General features: G+C 34.0%; 1 protein-coding gene across 1 annotated transcript; it reads left to right on the top strand.

Moving 5' to 3' along the window:
* The first annotated feature begins 8,469 nt into the window (after positions 1 to 8,469).
* Positions 8,470 to 13,004, top strand: LOC130723091 (uncharacterized). Its single transcript, XM_057574021.1, has 3 exons — positions 8,470 to 9,125; positions 10,033 to 10,152; positions 11,045 to 13,004. The coding sequence occupies exons 1-3, from the start codon at positions 8,721 to 8,723 to the stop codon at positions 12,599 to 12,601; spliced, it is 2,082 nt and encodes a 693-aa protein (XP_057430004.1). The 5' UTR covers positions 8,470 to 8,720; the 3' UTR covers positions 12,602 to 13,004.
* Positions 13,005 to 16,117: the final 3,113 nt, after the last annotated feature.

The raw sequence follows: 16,117 nt of genomic DNA, 5'->3' as shown, positions 1-16,117 counted from the left end.
TAGCACAAGAACATCTATTCAAGTTAAAACAACCACCAACAAAACCGCACCTCAAAGAAAGAATGGGTTTGTACATAGTTGTTTTTATAAAGCAATTTTATGGTAACTAAATATTTAAATATTTAAAGTAGTCTCAATATAAGAAGTGCATGAAATATATATAATAAATAAATAACAAGTTATTACATGTATAAAGTATTATGCGGATATGTTTAAGATAATTTTATGAAACAATATTTAATATATAAAACTCTACTTATTTGAGAATGACAAGAATAATTCCAAAACACGACAAATAAAAATGGGGATAAGTTAGTATTCAAAAACTATAACTCTAAATTACCGTTTTAACATATAGAAGCTCATCTATCAGATTTTCGGTGTCTTCCTTGATCATCTACGAACACAGTGACTCTCAAATAATGTGTGCTTTTGTTCCAATCAATTTCTGAAAAAGAAGAAACGAAGTATAAAAGATGTGTGTAAAAATGTTAAAAAAGTAATAAAATTGTAAACTTTGCTCCTCCACCCTAGTCAAGTCCCATAAATAAAGAAGAGATGAAGCAATTAAAGAAGCATGCGCCCTATAATGTTTGAGCATTGAGATAACAAACATTTCCTGCATGCGCCCTATAATGGTCCAGGTCTTTTCTTTTCCTTTTTTTACAACAAACTGTTTGGAAAATACACAGATTAAAATGAATTCCCTCAATTATTTTTCTACTTAAAAATTAAAACTTCAAGAACCTTTTTAATTGTCATTCTCATGTTTCATGCATGTTAGATAAGTTTTGACAAGACTTTGATACTAACTAGAAGAGCCATATAGCTAGAATAACGAATTGAACTAGGAACCTGAAAATTTAAAAAGAAAGAAATCAGGTCCAACAATTTTTCTCAATTGCAAATAAGAAAAATAATATGGAGAATCGATTGGAGTTGGGATAGGTAGAAAAATAGGTACCATATAGTTGAAGACATGAGATTGAATCCATTAAGGACTTCAGATTAGATCCATGAAAGCTACTGAGTTATTTTTCATTCACAACTCTGAGCAGGACTCTCACCTCTTTTATAATGAGTTTAAGTTCATGTTGAGCAATGTATGTATGTATGTGTTTTTTTTTTTGAAGGGAAAAATATTTAGGTTCATGCTAAGCAATGTATGCGTTTTTTTTAATGAGAATATATTTAGATTCATGCTGAGCAATGTATGTGTTTGTTTTTTTTTAATGAGAAAATATTTAGGTTCATGCTAAGCAATGTATGTGTTTGTTTTTTTATTTTGAATGGGAAAATATTTTTTATTTATAATAATTTTACCATTTTAATTTTTAAATGTATTTTAATTTAATGATAATTATACTACATAACAAATATATATATAATTTATAGCATAATAATTAATTAAAATTGAGGTCAATATTTCCTTATAGATTTGATTCAATATAAGAAGAGTTTAATGGATATGCAATGTCATTGTAAAACAGTTTTACACTAACAACCAATTACGGTATCATGCCACACAGGAGGAACAATTACTTTCATTTTAAATTTTAATTAAAGCAAAAATTTATTTTCTAATTTGACTAAATTTAATTGAATGACTGTGTAATCAAAGTTTATGCTGAAGAATTGTATAGTATAAAAGAAATAGATGGCAATTCTTATTTGCTTTCTCTTATTCGTGAATGTACATTTTTATGTCGTTCGTTTGAGTTTGCTACTTTATCTTTTGTTCGTCGTTCAGGCAACGCTGTTGCATATTTTCTTGCGAGGAGGGCCTCTTCCTATGCCGGTTTGGTTTGGATAGAGGAGGTTCCTACCGAAGCTAACTCTCTTGTTTTGATGGATGTTTCGACTTCTATGCCGGTCCAAGTTTAATTTATGTCACGCATATTTCAAAAAAAAAAACAATAATAAAATATCATTAATTGCATATATAGTTTTTTGACTGTAATATTAATTGAATAGATCATCATTATAGTCTTCCCCAACGTCAATTTTATTAATATTAGTTCAATCAATCTTATCTTTTTTTAATAAATATAAATATATATATAGTTATTATATGAGAACATAAAAATAAATTATGATTGTCAAATCTAGTTATGGATGGTCAAGATTAAAACTATTTAACAATCACATGACAATTTAAAAGTATCATGTGACTAAAAGTCACATGACTTCATATCTTAATATTGATCATTAATGATTAAATCTAACAGCCATAATTTATTGGCTTAATTTCACATTTGCTCCCTGATCTTTAACATATGTGCAATTTTACTCCCCTATGTTTAAAATGAGCGAATTTTGTCCCTCATGTCTCAAGATGTGAAAATTGTACCTCTCCGTTAATTTGTCATCCAATTTCATACGGATTCCACTTACCTGGAATTCATTAATGACGTGTCTCTAACATGGTTTTGATGCAAGATGCCACTAGGATAACACTTCATTCAATAAATAAAAAATATTTAGATTTGTTGTTTCTGAATTTGTTATTGATTCCATAGAGATGTAGGGAGATGGATTTTTTTTTAAATATTGTAAAAAATATATATATTTACCAAAATATTGTGGAATCCGTGAAAAATACAATAACACATGAAACTGATAAATTGACTATTGGTGATGATCACTTAACCCTTCTTGCCTGGATATTTTTTTTCAAACAATTACCTTTTTATTTATTTTGGATTTGGGCACTTTTGAAAATACTCTTTAACTTTCATCGGTTGGGTTATTTAGGGCCGAATATGTCCAAGCCCGTCCAGTGGAGAACCCTCTGGTTATGTATTATTTTTTGTCTTCCCTTTCTTTTACTTCATATTAAACTTACTTTTGTGTTTATAAAAGCTATTGAATATGACCCCAGGGCCGGCCCAAGGGTCAAGCGACCAAAGCAAGGGATTTAGGCCTCAAAAATTTTTTTTTTTTTAAAGTAAAAAAGGCCTCATATTTTTTCAAATAAGACCTCAAATAAAAAAAATACTATCATTATGTTACTCACCATTACGTGCCACTTTGTTAGTTGTTTCTTCCCTAATTTTTCCCAAAAAATCTCAATTGACAATTACTAGAAATTAGCAATCTTAATTGACAAGTAATTATTTCTGACCTTTCCTTTTCTCTCAAGTCTCAATTAAATCCTAATAACGTTTCTACTCTCCATATTCTTTTTCTTCACCTTTTATTCTGCCACTCTCTCAATCTCTCAAAGCCTCAAAGGGGAAAAAAAATTCTCTAAGTCTTTGTCTCTCAAACTCTCATATCCTTTGTAAAAGGATCATCCTCCATAATTTATTTTTTCTTTGATTAGCCATTGAAAAGAACAGGAGAAGATCAATAGGAAGACAAAACTCCCTTTATTGTAAGTAGTTACGTCCTAGCCTCCTCTTTGTTGAATTGTTGTTTTGTTTTCTCTAATTGATATTTTAGTTTGCTTTTAATCATGTATGCGGTATGCCTATCCAGACTCTAGTATCCATGATGGCATGACCACCCTTTTGGTTTGATTTTTTCAGGTACTTTCCCTTGGTTTTGCTCAGCTTGCCGCTAATCTCTTGCTGCTGCCTACTAATTCTGCAATTTGTACTTTAGGCGTTTGTTTCAAGATTTGGAAAGAGATTCCCGAGAATATAAAGGTTGGGAATGAACATTCCTGCGTTTGTTACAAGATTGGAAACTATGATTCCTGGGTATCAATCATTTCCGGGAATAAAATAACTTCCACAATTCCCATGATTTCCTTCATATTGATTCCCATGAAAAAGGTTGGGAATCTTACATTCCCATGGGAAAGATGAATGTAAATTCCCACTTCTCCCACAATTTATCATTTTTACCTCTAATTTAAGTTTTTTTAATTTTTAAATTAAGAAAATTTTAAAATGTTCCCGGGAATACAAAATACTTACCAAACACATTTATAAAATTTACCCAGGAATAACATACCCGGTAATCATATTCCTGGGAATAACATTCCCGGAAATGTGATCTCAAACCTTGAAACAAATTTATTTTTCTAATTCTTTCCCTAATTGATTTAGCTTACTAATTAATTTAGTTTAACAATTGATTTTAGTTGTTTTTATTTTGAAATATATAAATGTCAACTAGAAAGTTTGAATCGGGTTATTCAAAACTGAAAAAAAAAAAAAAAGACTTGAAGCTTTGGTTGAATCACAAAAAGGAGCTTTAGATAAATTTGTTCAAACAAATAGAAAAAGTAAATTTGAAAATACAAGTGGTAGCTCATTGAATGAACATGTGACCAATATAGGCGTAAATGAAAATATGGAAGAAGAAATGGTTAATGAACAAGTCACTTCAAACGAAAATAGAGATGATGTTTTTGTTTTAGAGCAAGGTAATCCTATAAGCACAAATGAAAGTGAAAATAGAGAAGAAGTATTGATTAATGAACAAGATTGTATAGATTTCCACACTCACAGTGAAGATATAGAAGAAGTATTAGAATTTTCCAATCCTAAAAATATATATGACCCAAGTCAATGGACAAATATTAGTACAAATTTGAGAGATTTTCTAGTAACCAATGGTCCTATTAAAGCTATTGATATTGATTTTCCTAAGGATGAATTTGCTAGACACTTTTCTCCATCACTTTACTTTCAAAAATTGCCCAACGGAGAAAAGCTTGAAAGAAGATGGTTGATTTATTCTCAAGATTTAGATAAAATATTTTGCTTTTGTTGTAAATTATTTAAGAGAAAAAGTTTGATGCACCGACGGTGTAAAGTTTTTTACACCGTCAACCAATCAGATTTCAAGAAAGTGAGAAAATCTCTCTTTTCATTTAATTTCTTTAATTAACATGTCACATCCTTGAAATCTGATTGGTTGACGGTGTAAAAAAACTTTACACCGTCGGTGCATCAAAATTAAACTCATTATTTAATACTCTTTCTAGTACAAGTAAATTAGCAAATGAAGGTAGTCGGGATTGGAGAAATATTAGTTCTAAGTTGAAAGAACATGAGAAAAGCAGTGAGCACATTACTATTTAGAAATTAAAGTCTTTAGAAATTGAAGTCTTTAGAAATTGAAAGTTTAAAAAAATCTTGTCTTAACCTTGAATGTTCGTTAAAACACAATGAAAATTCTGATATTGATGGATTAGACTTATTTTCAGAATTGAAAATTTTAAGAGAAATCATACAAGTTGAAAATGATACTCCTGTTGACATACTTAATTATATCATTAGGCTTGATTCTTTTCCAAATGCTTTTATTGTTTATAGAATAATGTTAACAATTCCTGTAACAGTTGCTTCAGCGGAAAGAAGTTTTTCAAAATTAAAATTAATAAAATCTTATCTTATATCAGCCATGTCTCAACAAAGATTAAATTGATTAGCTTTAATATCGATTGAAAAAGATATGCTAAATCAAATTGATTATGATAATTTAATAAATGATTTTGCATCTCAAAAAGCTCGAAAAATAAAATTTAAATAAAAATTTAATAAATAATTTTTTTTAGACAAAAAGGCCTCACTTTAAAGTTTGCATTAGGCCTCACTTAGGGTTGGGCCGGCCCTGTATGACCCTGTTTTGAAGTGGTTATTTGAGTAACTGAGTTTATCTTATAACAAAAACACGTATTTAAGAGATTTTATATAAATAAATTTGTAAATTGTTTTAAGTTTCATAAACTATTCAAATTAACTTATGAATAAGAGTGATATTTATAATCTATTTTGAGTTTATTTCAATATTGTCGTACTCATATCATGCTTACTATATCTTTGCTATATCTATGCGTGTACGGTTTTTAACTCAATTTCCTTTCATGTGCTATCCAAACAAGCAAGCACAGTATTTTTCAACCATTTTCCAGGCGATGTCAAAAATGCATTAACGAATAGGTCATGCACCGGTACCATACACCTTTGAACCGTTGGATCTCTTCAAGTCAGTGGGATTGGGAATTGGGAACCATAACATCCAGTTAAGGCCTTTTTAAATTTATTTGTTTTTAATTTACATTATGACACAAATAACCCCGGCCATCAACAAAGTTACTACGAGAACCCCAACACCGTCTCCTCGCTCCATTCTCACCTCTTCCACCGGAACCTCCGCACCGACAACACGACCATCACCATCGAAACCCAAATCACCATTTTTGTTACAAACCACATCAACCTTCCAAAACAGTAGCCCACAATCCGTCCAAGCCTAAAACAAGAGTGGCCATGCCTTTGCATGCATTAACACTAACAGCATCAAACATAGTATTAATTTATCTTGCTCATTAAATTAATCTCTTAAAGAAATGGAACCAGGATTAGTAGCCGTTAGTCACTTTCAATTTCATAATTTAAAAGACCTCCTAGATCTGACTATAAGAAAAATACACCTAGATGAATAAGAAAATAATATTAAAATAAGCTGAATCACTTACGCTTCTTGTGATAACCATACCGAGGCTATCCCACCACTATAAAAAGGAAAATGAAACTTTTACATTCTATATTAAACTTCACCTAAAATATATAGAGAGAAAATAGTGTAACAATTTTTTTTCTTGTTACAAATAGGAAAGAATAGAGTAACAAATGATGATGTGATTGAAAATATAGAAAGAAAGAAAACACAGAAATAAGATGGAAGATAATTAGAAAGAATTTGAATGAACTCCTACACTTTTTTTTTGACAATAAGAATGAACTCCTACACTTAGGCCCCGTTTAGAAACACAATTTAATTTAGCGCTTATGACATAAGCGCTTATTCATAAGCTATTTTAAAATTTTTATTGAAAATAATGTATATAAGAATAAATTCTTTTTCGTAAGCATCCTGAATAGCTTAATAAAAATAAGCTAAGTTGTTTTGCATAAGCTCTCTCAAACAGACATAAGAGCTTATGCTATCAGATAAGCTTAAATAAGCTCTTTAAAACCAGGCATTAATACATACTCAATTACGTGTTCTTAATTATATCACTATATGTAATTAAGTATATTGGCGTGAACCGTGAACCGTGAACCAAACTTTGATAATAGTAATGAGGATAAAATTAAATTGGGGAAGCACATATGGTGGACACTTGTTGGACGTGGCATGTGCAGAAGATGACCACGTGGAAGCTCCCTCGGATTCTTTGTTTGTTGAAATGAAATGTTGAATAGTGAATGAATTATGAGTGGAAGGAAGGAACAAACAGATAGATTCATAGATCTGTCTTGTTTCTACGGCCTGCCAGACAGAACATGAACACGTTACGGTGCAACATTTCTTGACGGCATTTGCGAGGAAACCTTCACTCACTGCCAATGGATACCCACGAAACCCCACGGATACTATAAAATCCATTCAAAACTTATTTAATAGATATTTACGTGAGTATAGAGTGCGTATGAGTAAATATTTTCATCTGCAAGCGAGTGGTTGATATGTACTATTTATGTTTTCCGGTACCCATTAACATTTTTATACTAAGGTGAAGTGTTTGTTGATGTGAAGTCCGCTTAAAAGAGCATAAAATCCTTGGTGCGGGCTGTCGTACCTTAATCCAGCTTAAGGCGTGTTACCCAAAATGAGTTCGTTCGATAATAAAAACTCAATATATCGATTAAAAATTTGATTTTATTTTATCGTATTAATACAGCGTTGCATTCTTAGAGATGTGAGATTTGCGATTTATGTTTTCTGAACTTTATTCATCCATCAACCATGGTCAAATTTACGCGCATCTCCATCACGATCATTCGTTTCCACCACTCATTTATTTTTCATTAAAATATGAATTTCATAAGATAAAGTTAATTGTTAAGTAAAGTAAAATCTAAAGATGTATTTACCTTGAATAACATGATAATAATCTATTAAATTATGTAATACGGGTATCATACTCAAATAAAATTCAGGGTACCACAGAATTTACCAAAATCCTTTATAGGCAAATCAAGTCTCATTATCAGTTACTGCCGAACCTATGATCCCTAAGCTGTCGATGATGTTCCTGAAGAAGAAACACTGATTATTAGCTCTAGCTATGGTTGTCAGTGATTCAGCTTCGATTCACTTTGTAAGTAGTCGACTATCGGCACTAGGTACTTTAATTGTTCAGGTGCTGGTGGGAAGAGATCGAGTAGTTCCATACTCGTTGATGAAACGATCATGGTACGGAAAGAGACAAAAAAACTTAGGAGCTTCGGGGGTAAGTTTTGTATTTGACAGCCGTCTAACTTCTTAACATACTCAACGACGCTGACATTCCTAGCTAAAGATCTGTCTACTAAATGATGACCAGAGTTGCCTTCTATATATTAACTTCTCTTTATCAACTCATTTTAATAGATGAAGAAATAAGTGGTATGATATATGATATACGTCTTCGTATAATCGAGATGTTGGTAGTAAGATATTTTCATGTTGTAATATTTGTAATATCAAAGGTAAAAGAGATACGTTGACCGTAGAAATATACCCTATGCCTGTGTGTGCATCATTTCTTCAGTTCACACTACATTCAGCACACAACACAACCCAAGTTCCACAAAGAAGAAGATGAAGCTCTTCCTCTGATTCAGTGATTCTCTCTTCCTCACACCACACACTTCCTTCATTCACAAACTCAGATTCCTCCTTCTCTCACTGTGTTGTTCTTTGAAGCATTTCATCAAACACAACAGCTCCACTGTACTGGGTCTTCCTCAAATGCCCGACACTCACCGGCGACGATGAAGATCTCCAGCAACTCTAACTTACCACCGCCGCCATTCCCGGTGGGCATTGCTCACAACTCCCTGAACCCCTCGCCGGACTCGGATCTTCGACCGTACCGGAGAACATCCCGCCGGAAGCCCAGGACGCCGGCTACACGGTTGAGGAGAAGCGGGGCATCGGTAGGCAAACGGAGCAGGCCCGAAACCCCTTTGTCGAAGTGGAAGATCCATGAAGATAGAGAGAGGTGTGGCGCCGGCGGCGATCCGATCGAGGAGCCTGACAGTAGACCATGCCGGAAAAGGGAGCCGAAACAGCCGGTTGTTGTCTCGGCGAGGAAGCTCGCAGCTGGTCTGTGGCGGCTTCAGCTGCCGGAGGTTGCGGCGGGTGATCCTGGAAGACGAGTTGGTTCGAAGCTTCAGGTGAAGCTTCTCAGGGTTTTCTTTTGATCAAGAACATTTCAGTTTCTCAATCACTTGTTACTTGCATTTTATGTTTCTAGTTGAAATATGTGTTTTTCTTCTGCAATGTGCTTTACTTTGTTGTTGAGGTTTAATCTTTTATGCTTATTTTGTTGTTTGCTTAGTTTTGAAGTCTAAGTTGAGTTTGACCTTTTTGATTCCCTCCTTTTTCATCATTCTGCATGTTCATTTTCTGTGTTAAGGGCACTTTAATTAGACTTTCAGTTGCCATAATACCCTTTTTTTCCCCTCTCTAGGGTACTACTACCTTTGGTGATTTGGCTGAGTTTTTATTGGTTGTTGCTTTTCGCGTTAAATGCTAGAAGTTCATTAAGTATAATCAGCTATAAATAAATGATTGATAACAAATGATTAATGAGTAATGGTGTGCAAGGATAAAAAGATGTGTACCGGATTAATATTTAATAGTGATCCTTGACCTTCAATGAAAGGGGGGAAAATGTTCTATTGTTGACTCATGAATGGTTAGGTCTATTGCAAAAGCCATTATTGTTTTTGGTAATAATTGGAGAAGTGAGTTGACTAGGGTTTGTCCGGGGAGATGGTTGAATTAATGTTATAGATATTGTTAATTATCTGTGGTGTAAATATTCACATTTGGAACTCTTATGCTTTCAATGCTTGATCTTGATTAAACTGTGTAATCTGCTGATTTGTATTCCTTATTTACTAGATTCTGTTATTAGGTATCTATGCATTTCTGTTGACATTGGAGAGTTGTTTTTCTTTGATGTATGTCGGTGCCATGTAATTATTGTCGTTATTTTTAGAGCTTAGCAGTTTGTTTGCATTATAAATTTTATAGCTTTCCACTTTTTGTTTTATAACGGATATCACATATCTGCAGCATGAAGTTGGGCATGTAAACCATCCCTTTCTCAGTCATCAAAATGGCATGATGCATGGTTCCGCTATGAAGAATCCATCACAAAGTCCTCGTTTCATTTCTGGGACAATGGTTTGTGAGGTATTATGTTTCTTATTTGCTACATAAATATCTCCATCACAAGTTTTAATGGCTCTTGATATTTCAAGATTATTGAGTGAAGGCCAATAGGCCATATATGTGAAGAGTAAAACCTGAATGAAAGTATGGGGCCTAGGTCCCAAACAAGATAGAAACTATTTGGAGACTACTCTAGGTACAGAGGTCCCATTACAATCATGACTCAAAAGACTAGTAGATTGTAAGAACAATAGGATGATCATTTCAGATTTTGATCCTTCTACCATGAGCAAGAGCACTAGACAGTCTGCACACCTAGTTTGCTTCTCTGTATTGTTGCATGCTATCGACCAGCTAATACCTCTTCAAAAGCAACTTGATAATCAATTAATCATTATAGTTCTGTAATTGGTATCATTTCCATTACCATCACCCTTGATTGTATGAAAGAAACCTACTAACAAATGCCTTTTAATTAAGATAAGTCTATGCTTTTTTTATGCTAAAGATTCACAGATATATTGTACTATTTTAGCATTAGTCATGATCTACTATCATGGAAATCTAACAATATATAAAATCCATGCACGAAGTACAGACATATGTTCATGTAGGCTGACATGAAAGCAGCCCAAGTTGAACTTCTAAACAAATAAAGAGACATTATACTGAAGATTAAGAAATGAAATTTAGTGTTGCTTAGATCTATGCTATCCAAACGTGTGAGCTTTTTGAAAAGTGCATGGGTAAAACATTTTCACATTGCTACATAAACTAACATAGTTAAGTATCATTTTAAATATCATTTATGGAAGGAAGTATTTTCTGGTTGAGGAACGAGTTTAAAAGTGTTTCAACATATAAGAGTAGGCTATTGAAGTGCTGATCATAAATGAACTTTGTTCTTCTGCAGCCTTCTTTACAGCTTTCTAATACGGCAATGGAAGGGGCAACGAAGTGGGATCCTGTTTGCTTTAAAACATCAGATGAGGTGCAGCATTTCTACAGCCAGATGAAATTCCTTGATCAAAAGGTCAGCACTGTTTCTGCTGCGTCTGCTCTTGAAGCTGAACTGGAGCAGGCTCGTGTACAGATTCAGGAGCTCGAGACTGAATGCCACTCCTCCAAAAAGAAACTCGAGCATTACTTGAAGAAAGTAAGTGAGGAAAGGGCCTCATGGAGAACCAAAGAGCATGAGAAAATCCGTGCTTACATTGATGACATTAAAGCAGAGTTGAATCGAGAAAGGAAGAGCCGCCAGAGGATTGAAATTGTCAACTCCAAGTTAGTTAATGAGTTAGCAGATGCTAAGTTATTTGCAAAGCGCTACATGAAAGATTATGAGAAGGAAAGGAAGGGCAGAGAATTGATTGAGGAAGTTTGTGATGAGCTTGCTAATGAAATTGGAGAAGACAAAGCTGAAGTTGAAGCATTGAAGAGGGAATCTATGAAACTTAGGGAAGAAATGGAAGAGGAGAGAAGGATGTTACAGATGGCTGAAGTATGGCGTGAAGAACGTGTTCATATGAAGTTGATAGATGCAAAAATTGCTCTTGATGAGAAGTATTCACAGATGAATAAACTTGTAGCAGATTTGGAAACCTTTGTCAAGTCAACAGATGTGAACTCAAATGCAAAGGAGATGAGAGAGGCACAGTCACTTCAGCAGGCTGCAGCTGCTGTGAACATTCAAGACATCAAGGGATTTTCATACGAGCCACCCAATCCAGATGATATTTTTGCCATCTTTGAAGATGTAAATTCCGGTGAACCAAACGAGAGGGAGATTGAATCATGCATTGCTTACTCCCCAGCAAGTCAAGCCTCAAATATTCATATGGTTAGTCCTGAAGCCAACTTGATACGTAAGGCTAACTTGCAGAGACATTCTGATGTATTTATGGATGATAATGGTGAAGTAGAAGATGAAAGTGGATGGGAAACTGTAAGCCATGTCGAGGATCAAGGATCAAGTTGTTCACCAGAAGGGAGTACCCTTTCCATGACTAAGAATAGCCGGGTAAGTAACATTTCAGGGAGGAGTGTGCTTGAGTGGGAAGAAAATGCATGTGAAGCTACACCTCTAACTGAAATTAGTGAAGTCTGTTCTGTACCGTCTAAGCAATCAAAGAAGGTATCATCCATAACAAGGCTTTGGAGGTCTGGCCAAGCCAATGGGGATAGTTACAAGATAATCTCCATGGACGGAATGAATGGGAGGCTTTCAAATGGAAGGGTATCTAATGGGGGCATCGTGTCTCCTGACTGGGGACCTGGTAAGGGTGGACTAAGCCCCCAAGACATTTTATGCCAGTTGAGTTCTCCGGAGTCGGGAAATCTGCATAATCGAGGCAAGAAAGGATGCATTCCTCGCACTGCACAGAAGAATAGTTTGAAAGCCAGACTTTTGGAGGCTAGGATGGAAACCCAGAAGTTTCAGTTGCGCCATGTTCTTAAACAGAAGATTTAGATGTGAACCAAGGTAGAGATTGCTCACATGTGTAATTTAAGAATGATCCACCAGCTGCAGTTTGTTTTGAATAGTGGAAGTGCAAGTCTGCTGCTTCTAGAAAAAAACTGCTCAGAAATGATGAGGAGGGGTCATCAATAAATGCACTTTTTCCTGCCACGTTTCAGTTCTTCATTTTCACGCGTATTAAGCATTAAGCAGGTAAATAGCTAGCCTGCTATGTAATCCATCATGCTTCACTTTGTGTAGGATCTTATGAAAGTTATGAGAAGCATGTTGATTGTATTGTATCATTCTAAGTCCAGGGACCAAAATATGTAGTGAAATCATATCATAAAAGTATAGATGATAACATTATCTTTTCCGCAGTTTGATTTTCTATCATAGTAGATGTGGCTTAGAATTTGTTATAGATTGTAGGAGTTCAGGAGGATGATTTCTGGTCCCAGGACAGAAAAATCATTACAGCTATTAAAATTCATATTTGAACGCTGGGACCACTTCCCTCTGTGTATCATTTTGTTCATTGGAATAATGAGGGCTGTTTCAACTATTTACTGAATATAATGAAAATGAGATTACATTTTGCTGCCTTTTGTTTGCTGACAATTGATGTGCAATTGTAGCTGAAAGAACATGCCCTTCAAGGTTTTCTATTACAATTTACAAGGGATTACGGGCATGTTTGAAAATAGGCACTCTTATTTGGATATCTATCTTAAATTAAAATTTAAAATTAGATAATACTAGAAAACTTGATAAATCATTTGGCAAACTTTAAGACCATCAGTCATGGAAACTTTGGCCTTTGGGCATAGAAAATTTGCAGATGAAGGGATAATAAATTACTTTGAAATATAGGTCTAATAATCGCAGACCAGAATGACTCGCATTTAATGCAAATGCCTTTTATTAAATCTTGGTCATTACTCCAACAGTTTAATGTTGAAGTAGGTAAAATATGAAAAGATGAAAAAGGAACGTGCTTATCTAAAAAAAATGAAAAAGGAACGTAGAGTAAAAAAAGTACTAATATCAGGTACGTATGCATAAGGTGGCCATGGTATATAATAATTTGTAATTTTATTTAAAGTTTATCTTTCGGATATTTTGAGATATAAAGTAATTTGTTAAATTTTCTTCCCATTAAAAAAAAAGTAATTTGTTAAATAAATGTCTAATACATTGGACAATATTTTTAAAATTGAAAAAAAAATCAAGTGATAAAGTATTAACATATGTAAAAATTACAAAGATGATATTAGATTATACAATATTTTTATTCATTTTATGATTTTTATGTAACTAAAAAATAGGTATAAAATATTAGATTGTGCACATTTATTACACAAACAAATTGCCTCAGTGGGTTATGTGCGTTCTACCTGATGTTGACGAGGTTCGAATCTCCATGGTTGGTTTTTAAAACCGATCCACAATCATATGATAAAGTGACTATTGTTCGGTTTGCGGTTCAAATGGTCGCTCTAGTTCAGTTTTCATGACATTACTTAAGTGTCTTCTACAAGTGGGAATGTCATTTGCATTTGAGTGGGAGCAGCATATCACCACCATAATCTTAGATATAAACAATACAAGTCCATGCTCATTGTCAAAAAGTGCTCAGCTCATTGTAGAGGAGTGCTCTGGAACCGCTCTGGAGCCTAGATTTGCTAGAAATCTGGGGACAGTTAGTGTGATTGTGGGGAACTTTATCAGCAACCAAATTGGCTTGTGGGAGGATGATGATTCAGAGCCCATTTTGTGTAAGTCGAGATGCAAAATACATGCATTCAACATGAGAAGAACACCAACACAAACGGGGCTCTAAATTTGAATTCACCAAATACGGCTAATCTTGTCATGAAGATGACAAGCAACTCATCAGTAGGCGGGCTCAACAAGGATTTGCAAGTAGTAAGGGCATGTTTGTTAACCCTTTTCAAAAAGGGTTCTCAAAACTGTTTTATGAATCAATTTCCGGAAACTGATTAGGGAGAGATTGGAGAAAAAACTTGTTTGATAATTCTAGTTTTGAAAACTGTTTTTAACATGAAAAAACAGAAAACTTGCTTGGTAAAATCATTTTGAAAACTAAAAAATTAAAAACTTGTTTGATTGTGTTGTTTTCTTTTATGAGATTTAAATGAACTTCATATTTAAATGGAACAAGGACTGATCTTCCTCACCACACAGACACACGCCTAGCACCCTTCATATCATGCAATAGCTTTACCAGTATTGGCTGAATTTTTTTTTTTTTGTTAATGTAGAAAACAATGATGTTAGACACCTTTTTATCAACCTGGGCATATTAATGCATTTTTAGATAAGTTAAACTAAAAAAAATAATTACATACGTTAAAGTCAATTAAAATTTAATAACTAGTAAAAGTGTCATATTATCATATTACAACTTGATAACAAAGTCAAAGTGGTAATATTTAAAACTAGTGCGGTCTAATATCAAACAAAGTTAAAATGAGTCAATTATCAATGTCATGATGTGCCCACATCCAATCTGCAATTTGATCCCCTTTGCATTGTCATTTCAGCTACACCTTCATCAGATAGTCTTGCTAAATTGTCATCATGTGAGGTTGTTCCCTGCAGTGCTAGAACCTTCATTCATGCTATCAACTTTCAAAGTCATCCAACAACCCAACCACAGCCCCCTACCCACCAACAGCCCCACAAAACTCACCCAAGAAACCCAACCAAAACCTTAGATTCAAGCATGGAAACTAAAGCAAAACCCATAGAGATTTGAGAAATTGAAGATGACGGAGGAACCAAGAGGAACCAAAATCAACAGAAATCAAACCAAATTGAGATTTACAAGAGAATGGAAAAAAAAACAACCTGAGATTTTGATTTTCCACTGTGCCGCAGATAGGTGGGTGAACACGTTCCAGAAGCTCAATGTGGAATGATGTGAGTTTGCTGAATAAAGACCTATTTAAGTGAACATATAAGCGTTTTACATAATTGGTAATATTTACCAACTTTGTCGTTACTGAAAACATGCACTCCTCCGTGTGTTTTCTGTTTTGGAGAGAGAAAAGTAAAACACCTTTTACCTGTTTCTGTTTTTCAGTTTTTAAAAGGGAAAATTGAGAACTGTTTTTAGAATTGAAAACTGATCTTTGATTACCCAAGCAAGTTTTTCAGTTTTTTAATTTTTAAAAACTGTAGGGTTATCAAACAGGCCCTAACTGTCTCTTTCAGAGAAGGCAACAAAGTTGCAAAGTTGGAAGATTATGCTCATTGACTCCATTATAAGATGCACATTCTTGGCTATCATCTGCAGGAATGTACTTCACTCCTATTAAAGTGTTACCCTATTTGTGTTTTATTTTAAAAAAAAATGTATAGTCAAATAGAAATGCAAAAATAAAGTGTAGTTTTTACATAGAAACTTGTAGAGGGTTATTGTTGCTTAATAATGTTTAAATGCAACATTTTCTCAAGCGGTTCTTGTGGTGGTGGCCGTGTATATTCTCATCACGGAGAAGA

The sequence above is a fragment of the Lotus japonicus genome, chromosome 6, assembly GCF_012489685.1.
Source record: "Lotus japonicus ecotype B-129 chromosome 6, LjGifu_v1.2".
Classification (NCBI taxonomy): domain Eukaryota; kingdom Viridiplantae; phylum Streptophyta; class Magnoliopsida; order Fabales; family Fabaceae; genus Lotus; species Lotus japonicus.
The sequence above is the reverse complement of the archived record's forward strand: the minus strand, read 5'-3'. Positions and strand labels throughout refer to the sequence as shown.